At 53.7% G+C, this 10,760-nt stretch overlaps 1 protein-coding gene across 1 annotated transcript; it reads left to right on the forward strand.

Annotated features, from left to right (window-relative positions):
• Nucleotides 1-200: 200 nt before the first annotated feature.
• On the forward strand, nt 201-9,315 carry UBOX5 (U-box domain containing 5). The gene is made up of 4 exons (XM_009331857.1): nt 201-325; nt 2,244-3,426; nt 6,756-6,917; nt 8,391-9,315. Exons 1-4 carry the CDS (start codon nt 272-274, stop codon nt 8,600-8,602), a joined length of 1,611 nt encoding a protein of 536 aa, XP_009330132.1. The 5' UTR covers nt 201-271; the 3' UTR covers nt 8,603-9,315.
• Nucleotides 9,316-10,760: the final 1,445 nt, after the last annotated feature.

Here is a 10,760-nt window from a genome sequence, read left to right on the forward strand (position 1 = left end):
TTTCTCCAGGGGTTCACTAATTAATATTAACGCGCTTTTTTCTCTCGATCCCGTCTCTCCACCACAGTCATTTGGGTTTATATTGGCTTCACCTCCTGGACTCAGACCTGAGCTGCATTTTAGGAACTACTGAGCTTGTAATTCATACAGGCTCCGAAACACGAGATCCTTTCACTGTTCACTGATGTTCACTTTCTTTGTTTTGCCTTTTTTTTTTTTTTTTACAAGCTGAATCTGATGCTCAGAAAGTGAGCTCTCTCCAACTGCCAAGATGGTAATAAACGTCTGTCTCCCACAGTTCAAGCCAAGAATTCACTGCAACAAGGTAAAATAACGATGTGTGGGCTTTTAGGGAGATGGAGGGGTTAGGTGGAAGTGGCATGCTGGACTGGTTGGGGCTGGGGAGGGCTTGTTCACTGCTCGTCTGTGATAATTAGGAGTGTTTCTCGAAGACTGATTTTCGGCTGGCCGTGACAGGCTACCCTGAGAAAACAAAGCAAAGGCAACTCACAGCAAACTCCCGTCATTTTGTGTGGTCTGGCTGGTTCGGCAAGGGGTTTTAGCATGGGAGGCTGCGTATGTCCACTGGCAGCAGAAGCATTGAGGACAGATGCAGTCCCAACCTAGGTAAGGTGTAGGCTCTTTAGTCTGCAGAGCTGAGAGCGTTTTTGCCAATTAAAATCGTTTTCCAGTGATGAGGGAGGATTGTGATTTGGGTGGTTTTGCTCACGGCTTTCTCTTCCAAGCTCCACCAGCCTCCTGTCATTCCCAGCAAGGAGGTTTTGTGAACTGATGTTGGGAATCTGTCCTCCTGGATCCCCTTCCCCCTTTGTGCTTCGGTCTTGAGAGAGTCATTGATGTGCGAGCACTAAGAGAACCCATGGCTGGGTGCTTGGGATCTGCAGCTCACGTGAAGATAAAGTGGAGCTGAAGGCTCAGGACTTTGAAAAATCGGTTTTGAGAGATTTCCCACAAGTTACTCTTCAAAAATTGGTTTGTCCTGTCTACGCTTTGGTCAATCTCTGCTAGGTAGTGTTAGAACACTGTATAACCTCCTGTGACTGCTCTAATGCGGCACACACGAATTGTTGGAAGGAAAAAGCCCTGATTTTGCAGGATCTCATAACAAGACAATGTTACGTGCTTATGGGTGTGCGTGCTTTGACTTGAGATGACCTTTTTCCGTGCAGTATTAGAGCTTCCCCTTTGTCCAGTAGAATATGCAGCTCTTGACAATGTTTGCTGAAGTTACTGTACTCTACAAGTACTTAAGTTCTCACCCAGCATCATCAGAATCTCTTAAATACTGACTAGTTTTTAATTCAAAGCCATTTTTTAATTGTAAGTCTCCCCTGCAACTCACACCCCAAAATCCAAGGCAGCCTCGGGTTTGTAAGTGTTGGTGCTGTTAAAATAGCAGTACGGGTGTGACCAGCCATCCGGGTGGTGTGTTGAGAGACCCAGCCACGCTGCTGGGCTTTGGTGTGATTCTTGTGATCAGGAGGGTGTAGAGTGACCATATTAAGCAGGTGGAATGGATATTCCTTGCTGTTATCTGTTCGTTTAGCAAGTGATGCAGACTTTTTAAGCCCCGAGGCTTCCAGGAAAGGGAACGGGTAGAGCCAGCCTGTCCAGGAGCAGACCAGAGGGTGGGACCGCATCTTCTGGCAGACGTGGGGTGGGACCCAGCCTGGTTAGACGGATCTCCCTCAGGGATGGGTGGGGTTGATCCCAGAGCAGGAGAAGGCAGTCGGCTACCTGAGCTCCGGAGGTTTCTCTGGGATCCTGTAACCGGGTGATTCCGGGTGTGTTTCCACGTGGCAGGATAGGCTGACATAATGTTTCACCGCTGTTGAAAGAGAGGAGACTCCTGCCTCCCGCACGCACACACATGCTCTGCTCCCAGCCACGCTCTCCCACTTGATTTACTTCACTGACCCAGCCAAAACCACAAACCGTCCATAATTTTCCTCTCTTTGAGCCGTTAAATCAGCTCTGCAAATGGCTGGCCAGGTAACAGAGGGTGCAGAGAAGAGCGGATGGGACCGCGTGGCTGGAGGAGGGTGGGAGTGGGTCTGCTCTGCCTCAGCAGCAGGCATCTCCTGTGTTGTGTCAGCTGCACGTGAAACCGCAGCCTTGGTTCCCAGCTGATGTCATCTTGAGAATCTACATAAGTGCTTGTGAAATTAGTTTCCTTTTATTTTCTTGCTTCAGATTAAATCCAGTTTTCTCCTGAAACACAGATTTCTGCTGATGGTTACGAAGTGGAGAATCTGATCTCTGAAGACCTTGCCAGGAGAAATCGTGGTTTCCGCAGCGAATACTTTATCAAACCTCCGGTCCACGTCACGATCTCTTTTCCCTTCAACATTGAGATCTGCCGGATCAATATCGACATCTCATCCGGGGGATACCAAACCTTCTCCGGGCTCGAAGTTTACACCTCTACCTCGTGCAATAAAACCTCTTGGCAGAGCCCTGAGGGTCAGTTCTCAGGTCTGGCTGGTCAGCCTGTGTCGGACAAAGACACTTTCACACTGGTGGGCAAAGCTGTCTTAAAAAATCAAAGCAAAGTGACGTTCGGCCACCGAGGCTTCAAGCCGAGGCCTCCCTTCCATCAGATGGAAAATGTCTTCTCCTACCCTGGCTCTGCATCTCAAGACCTCTGGAACAAAGGGCCTGCCTCGCTGAGCAACGTGTCGCACTTAAAAATCTGCATCACCCACGTGGCCGGAGGCAGCCTGCCTTGCATTAAGAGGCTGGAGGTGTGGGGACAGCCTGCCAAATCGTGCCCGCAGGAGGTGATCGAGGGCGTCTTTCAGGTGGCCTCCCAGTTCTTCGCCCAGGACGTCGGCAGCCTCAAGCCAGAGCTCTGGACGCCGATGGAGAGCGACTGCGTGCCCTTCAGCGCCAACGACAGCGAGCAGCAAACCCTCCGCAAGCTGGTGGACGTCGTCCAAGACATCCCCGAAGAATTCCTGGACCCCATCACTCTGGAGATCATGACCTTCCCCATGCTCCTGCCCTCCGGGAAGGTGATCGACCAGACCACCTTGGAAAAATGCAACCGGAGTGAGGCGTCTTGGGGCAGGGTACCCAGCGATCCTTTCACTGGGGTGGCCTTCAGCCAGCACTCGCAGCCCTTACCTCACCCTACCCTCAAGGCCAGGATAGACCACTTTCTCTTACAGCACAGCATCCCTGGCACCAACCTGCTCGGGAGGGCTCACGCCTCGGAAATGCTCGTACCTTCTTCCGTAACAATGTCTTCTCTGAAAAGGAAAATGGACTGTATGGATCAGAGCTCCGTGCAGCCGCCCTATTTTTCTTCTACAAACTTACTTGTCACGTCTACCTCAGAGAACAGTGCTAAAAAAATGAAAACTGACAGTGACTCGCATTTGATCCAAATGGACTGTTCGACAGGTATCGTGGCTCCCTAAGTCACTTGTGTTTCTTGAATGTCTTGACAGCCCGGGGCCAGGTTTTCAAGTCAGGAGGCTCCGGTACAGATTCCCATCCTGCCTCTAGAAAGCTTTAAAGCCGTTGTATTTTGCTGTTGATAGATGTTGTGTGGAAGTCAGGTCATCGTCTCATTCACCTCCCCTCTCCTCAGCACAACCTGCCATCCTGGATGGTGTTTGCTCCCATTCTGCTTCACCTTTTCTCACCTCTAGGCTCGTCCTTCTTGTTGTGTTAACCTGTGCAGTCTGTTTCACAGCCCTCTTGTTTGCTCAGGTCGCCGTGTTTCCTTTTTAGTTTGTTTTTCCTTTCTCCTCCTTGCTTTCAAGCCACTGTCCATGTGGAGACAACGTTTTTGTCACAGTGTGCTGGTTTGAAGTGTCTTTATCATGGGCGATTTGTTATCCCAGGCATCCAGTACGTTCTTGCATCAGCAAGAAAATACGCAGCGGCAGGAAAAGAAATGTCTGGTGGTGCAGTGGTGATGGCACAGGGAGTCCTGGCCGGTGTGGATCTCATCACAAGGAGTGAGGCGGGGTGGAAAGCGGGAACGGGGCACTAATCCTGCTCCTGGATTTCCCTAGCCGGGCACTGCCAGCCTGGGCTCTTGGCGCAGCTGGTTCCCTGCACGCTCAGCGTCGTCACGCAGATTGTGTCCCTGGGACAGGCTGGCTCCTTACCTTCTCACATTGCTGCTCTTGCTGTGGCAGAGGCTGAGCTTGGGGAAGGTGTCGCTGCACAGCCTCCGGTCCACGCTAATCTTAGTGCAGCAGCGCAAGGGCTTGGAACAAACGGCAGCAAGGGAATCGCAGGCAGTGCTGCCTTCAGAGCAGGGAGGAGAAGACAGCACAGGCTGGGAGAGACTTGCAGAGGGTTTGCAGCTGGTTAAAGCAGAAAACCAGGTAGAGACAGTAGACAAGGGATGTGAATTGTGCCTACAGGGGAAGGAAATGGGCACTGGTTTCCTTTCATCCTTGCTTTTCTCAGAGATCTGGTAGCAGCGCCGCTGGGCATAAGCTCCAGGAGGCAGAAAAACTGTCCAGACCTGCAACCCGGACGTAAATTCCCTGAAAAGCTGAGTGCTCTCACCGACCTCGGTCCCCAGCCGTGCCACGGCTTCTTACCAGGCAGCCAAGGCAGCGTTGCGGCCACGCAGGCAGACCTTTGCATCCACCGAGCGCTGGGCGCCGGAGTGTAGGATACTCTTTGTAGGTCCAGCAGCTCCCACCCAGCAGTGTTCGAGTGCCGGGGCAGACTGGACTGGTGAGGAGGCGACAGTCCTTAGAAAGCAAAGGTGGTCTGTGGTTTAAATAGCAAGGAGATTCACGCCTCTCTCCCCAAAATCTGTTCCCTCTTGTGGTTTATTCTCTAATGACTGGTACCTTCAGCCTCCAGTCCGTGGTGAAGAGTGTGGCTCGTGGGCAATTGCTCCTCTTGACTCCACGCTAGATCTTTCACCCGAATCCACATCTCTTTTTGCCGTGTTTGCTTTCTCCCTTGTTGGCACAGGAATTCCTGAAACGTGTTGGAGTTGCTGTCAGTGCAACTGTTCCGTGGATATAACTGTACTTCATACAGCAAGGCTTATATTTTCTACCATGAGTAACCAGTCTCACCAGTAACCATGAGTCTCCCAAGTAACTGGCGATAGGACGAGAGGAAACGGCCTCAAGTTGTGCCAGGGGAGGTTTAGATTGGACATGAGGAAAAATGTCTTTACTGAGAGAGTGGTTAAACATTGGAACAGGCTGCCCAGGGAAGTGGTGGAGTCACCATCCCTGGAAGTATTTAAAAGACGGGTAGCTGAGGCGCTTAGGGACATGGTTTAGTGGGCATGGGGGTGTTGGGTTGACGGTTGGACTCGATGATCTTAGAGGGCTTTTCCAACCTTAATGATTCTGTGATTCTATGATTCTATGAAACTGAGTTACTGCTTTAGGTGATAATCCTGAGGAGGAAGGTAAACTTAAGCTGGGAGGAGGGAGAGAGACGTCTTTAGCAATCTCATATTTAGGTGAGCTTGAAGAGAGCGGCCGAGTCTGAGGCCGTCTGCTGCAAGCAGTCTGGTCTGAGTGGGACGGTATAAAGACACGGTGCACGGGTGTCTTCTGGTCCCCTAAGGGCTGTCTCTCTAGGCAGGTAAGTTCAGTTTCCTTGTGTTCTCTAAACGAGTGGTCTGTAATGCGTCAAAAGGTGGCCCACGGCTTCTGATTGCTGTTAACTCCTGCTGGTACCTGTCACTCACGTTGTTTTTCTCCCAAAATTGCCCAGAAACGTTTCAAGGAAAAAGCTTAGGTGGTTCTTTAATTTTAAACAAATTCTTTAGACTTGGTAGAAAATAATTGATGATTGGTGGTACGGGGAAGAGGAGGAAGAAGTCAGACTGCACATCTCTGCTCTGATCTCTCAGTCTAGAGCTCATTCCGTGGTTTAGGAGGAATCATTAGTTACTTTTACTGCAGAGGCGTGTAACGGCTCCCGCTGGGGATGTGCCCCAGCCCCGCAGGAGCAGGGACTGCCCTGTGGGGTCCTGGAGCTCCCGGGGAGGCCGTGCCCGTACATAAATAAAAGCACAGTGCTCGGCCCAGGTTGCTCGTGCTTCGGTGTTTCATCAGCCTTGATTGCTGTAGCACATGTGCAGCACTAATTCAAAGGTCTTCCTTTGGGAGATGGATTTAACAGAGTTAGCGATGCAGACACCATTCTCTTAATGCATAGTCTTAATTAACGCCTTCGGTATTGCACAGGACAAAACGCTGCAGTACGCTGCGGGGAAGGGTCCGACCCTGTGCCTTTGGCTTTGTCCCCTGACTCAGAACTGGGGCGAAGAGAAAAAAGAGTCCCCCAGATGTTGTTAGCAGCTTAAATGTTCCCGGTTGGCTGCACGAAGCAAGCCTGGGAGCACGGGGCCGGGACCCTCGGTGGAGCGGGCCGAGGGAGCTGCCTGGGGTTTCAGAGAGACAGGAGTTTCTGGATTATTTGGCATTTTGGCCTTGTTCGGACCTGCCGATACAAGCCGGCACCTGAATGTTCGTTGGCACTGAGGCATGACGTGAGTGTCTGACAGTAATCCGTAGGGCTTTCCATCTTTAGGACCCAAAGGAGACGAGGCACTACATCCCCATCCTGGCACCTTGGTGGGGAAAAGAGACCTCTTGAGAAAACAAGTGGCAGAGCCCCTAAAATCCTGAGTGTTGTCCCAAAGGTTCAGAGGCAAAGCAGCATTTCTGTTGCGCATTGACAGCTTTCTTTTTCCCGGCGTCGGCTTCTCGAGCTTGTGCTTCTCGTTGCAGATCTGGTCTCTCACGAACAAAAACTGTCGGAGAGTTTGGACACTGCCTTGAACTCGGCGCTCAGCTCAATGCCCTCGTTTACGGCCAAGCTGATGAAAAGCCAGCAGCAGGCGCAGAGCGAGGGAGGCTGCAGCAGCTCCTGGAGCGCGGGCACCGTCCTCGGTAAGCAGCAAGAGCCCCCGGTTCACCTGCGGGAGCGAGAGAGGAGAGGAGAACTGGGACTGGGTTAACAGGGAGGGTTGTGCTGCTGCTCGGCATCCTTCTGTGCCTCTTCGGACCCCAGAATATTGTGTAGTCAATATAAAAATATCGTATTGTCTCCCAGCAAGCTTCACTTGGCAATCCCTAACTGCTGCTTTGTTATCTCAGCAGTTTCAATGGTTTGTTCTCCCGGTGAGGCAGGTTAGGCCTTGTTGGCCCCCAGAAGGTGAGGTGTGGTGTCCACGTCCAGAGTCAGAGCGGGCTTCAGCATGAGTCCGATCGTCTGCCCGCGTCGTTGGCTGTCGCTTGTCTGCGCTGCCCAAGGACGATCCTGGGTGCGTTGCGCTGAGACATAGCGCTCAGCCCAGCCTGCACCGGCTTAGTTCAGACTGAGGGCTCGCCCCGCCTCAAGGCTTTGGCTGTTCCCAGAGCTCTGCGAGTTGGGCCGGGTGGCTTAAACGTTGCCGGTTAGCTGCACGAAGCAAGCCGGGGAGTTGCCACGTGGATGGGGAATGGGTCTGGTGCGGAGATGCAGCTGGAGAGGTGCAAATCTAGCAAATACGGTGTAGCATGCTGACCCCCTAACAGGAACAGGTAGCGGTAGCAGCGTCACAGGCCAACCAGCCACGTGTGTGCCCAGAATCCCATCGGGTTTGGATATATACAGGCCAGGCTGTTGAGTCCTCGCGGTTAGACGTGCTAATCCAGCTGCGCGTGCGTGCCCAAAATGATCTCTTCGGGGTGCAGGGAAGCATTGAACCTTCGTATGTCCCTCCGCAAGCCGATGCCCGAACCGCTGGCTCGCTCCTCTTCTTCCCCTGAGCGAGGATCTGCCTGCTCGTGGCGGAGAAGAGGGGTTCAGAGGGACCGAGGGGCCCTGAGAACGGGCCGGGGCTGTGCCGCTCCCAGTGGCTGTCTCTCTCTCCGAATAGCTGTTTCGCAGCGACATTAAGCTATTAAGCTTTTTGCTGTGCCCTTTAAAATTGCTGCTCTTTAAGAGCTGACTGAGTAGCCCTTGATAGGTAGCGTGTGACTGGAATGCAAAGCGATACCTAAAGCGTTTCACTCGGGAATCGGTGATTTTAATCCCAGCGTTGGAAAAGCGGAAGGGAGGCGGATTTAGTCTCGGTAAAAGTGAAAAGCCCTTTACGGTCACCTGCCCTCAGTTAAAAGCCTGATGGTGGAAACGCTGAGGTGATCCAGCCCCTTCCGAGCACGGCCTGCCCCAGAAGCTAGGCCGTTCCCTTTCCTTGCGGTAGCGATAGAGGGAACGGGCCACGGTCCTGAGCCGTGGGCGCCTACAGCTGTGCCGTACGTCTGCAGAAAGCGGGGCCCCCGGCTCGAAGGCGGGATTGGGCGCGTAAGGGGTGGCACAGCGTGGGCTTGTCACCCCCCCCAACCCTGACCGAGCCGCTTCTCCTGTCGCCTTCGCAGAGCACGGCAGGAGCAGCCAGACCCAAGGATGCGCTTCCTGCGGCAAAACCTTCTCCTCTTATTTCAAAACGGAGCCCGTTTACCAGCTTCCCTGCGGCCACCTCATGTGTCGCCCCTGCTTGGCCGAGAAGCAGAAGTCTCCGTCATCGATACTGTGCGGGAGCTGTAAAAGGTCGGCTGCCACGCACGACGTCAGGAGGGTTCACTTCTGAGCCCCCGGCTGCCGGGGCCTGCCGGGAGGACGAGAACACGGAGCCGCTGCTGTTCCCTGTGTCTGTATTGATCCGTAGGAGGGCGAAGGCCTTCGGAGAGCTTGGCGGATGAGCGCCCGTGACGGTGGAGAGGACTTGGTCTTCTTGTGCTTTGCAGAGTGCTGGGGGGTGGGGGGGGTTAGAGCATCGCGCCGGAGCAAAGCGATCTGAGGATAATAAAAGCCATAGCTTCTTTAACAAGGAATATGTATTTATACAGAACTGACTTCCACCTGTCGCACCCGCCCTCTTACCACCATCCCAGTGGCTCAGTGGTTTAGCATAGGTGCCTTTTGGACTGTGAGTTTAGCTTCCCTGTGAGTTAAAAACCATTTACGTATTTGACGAGCAGCCATTCGGTCGTGGACCAGGCGAAGTCCCTGTGGTTGACAACATGCAAGCTACCTGACTTCTCCCCTTCCCCGCCTCACCCCCCCTCCTCCCTGCGGTGCCGCGCTGCAGGAGCACGTCGTTCATCCCGGAGTCCAGCAAGTCACGAAGAGAGGCCGCGGATAATGCGTGAGTAAGGGGCAGCGATCTCATCCTGCTCGTACGAACTCTTGTAGGAAAGCCATCGCGTTACACCGAACGTCACTCTCGGTTTATGTCGTGTGACTGGACCAGCTCCCGTCTGGCTGATAGACATTTAAGCCTTAATAAAATTATGTTTAAAGTCAGGTTCTCTTTCCGACTCGTAATTGGTCTCATTGTGCGTCTTAACGATTTCGTGGCGTGAACCTCTTTGCAGAGCGCTGAATAAACGGGCTGGAAAAAGCCAAGCGAGTCGACACAAAGGGCCTGCAGAGGCGCGGGGTTTAGGGGGGCTGTCGCAGCAGCTGCGTGGACCCTCACAGGGGTGAGACTCGGATACCTAAACCCGAGGAGGTCTGGTCTTCAAGGAGCTGTTCGGAAAAAACCCAGAAGGACAAATCACTCGGATACGTTCTGTCTCTGGCGTGTCCTGGGTGTGCCGAGGGTAAGGTGACAGCGGAGGGGTTTGTCACCTGTGTAACCCCCTGCTGTTGCCGCTTAATTGGTAATTTCTCTCCGCCCAGCAGACGTTGCTCGCTGATGTTCTGTGCCAGTTTCTCTGGGGTAAGGAGCCTCCAGCTGACTCAACTCGCCTTTGCGTGTAATACCTTTGTTCTCTTAACAGGCGCCTGCTTGCTGAGCAACCCCTCGTGTTCCTGGCTTTCTGGCCCGAGGAAAGGGCAGCCTCATCAAGCGGCCGAAACGCGGCTTTGTGTCAGCGCTGAGCTGATCTTGCTCTTCCTCTGCGTCAGCGGGAGTTTATAATCCATCTCCATCCGTAGCAAAAATAGGCAGTTCCCCCATCTTTAAGTAATACAGGGTTAGAAAATCGGCAAAAAAAACCAAATTCCTAAAAATCCCACGGTTCAGAGGCAGCAAAAACCCTCTTAATTCGGTGGCGGTGGCGGTGGTGTGTTTGCAGCGAACCATCCCGCCGTGATTCAGCGCTCGCACCTCCTCCGCCCCGCGTCTCCGGGGAGCGATGGCTGCCGGAGGAGCTCCCCATCCGCACAGCCACCTCCTTCTTCTCTGGCGCCAACGAAGCCCGGTCGCCTCCGACGAAACCCGAAGCCGCCGGCTCAGCCAAGCATCTCTCCTGGCCAAAAGCTTCTCGTGACATCCTGCCGGTGGGCAGCGGTCCGGGCTGGGAGCCATCTCGCTGGGGTTGAAGGCGAGTTAGCTCTCGAGGTTCCCTCCTTCTCCGGGGAGGGACAGGGAGTGAGCGCGGAGCCTGACGGAGCAGAGGGTGGAAGGGATGGCAGGGGGGCCGTCTGGTCCAACCCCTGCTCAGAGGAGAGCTCCTCTCCCTGTCGCATAGGGTTGCTCAGAGCCTTCATCCGCCCCATTTCTCCTCCTCCTTAACCCCGTAGGACCCTTTGGCAGCAAGTTTCAACCCCCGCGCCCCCTCTTGCTGATACAGGGAGGGAGAATCTTGACGTTGGCTGCTCTTCCTTCTTTAGACGAGCATCAAAGCTATTTCCCAATATGTCATGGAAGCAGAGGAGCATCTTTAGCCGCGACACGGAAAAAGAAGGTGCTGCGCTCAGCCAGGAGGTGCGGGATCCCCCCTCCCCATCGGCCTCACGCC

The sequence above is a fragment of the Pygoscelis adeliae genome, unplaced genomic scaffold (genome assembly GCF_000699105.1).
Source record: "Pygoscelis adeliae isolate BGI_AS28 unplaced genomic scaffold, ASM69910v1 Scaffold209, whole genome shotgun sequence".
Lineage (NCBI taxonomy): Eukaryota > Metazoa > Chordata > Aves > Sphenisciformes > Spheniscidae > Pygoscelis > Pygoscelis adeliae.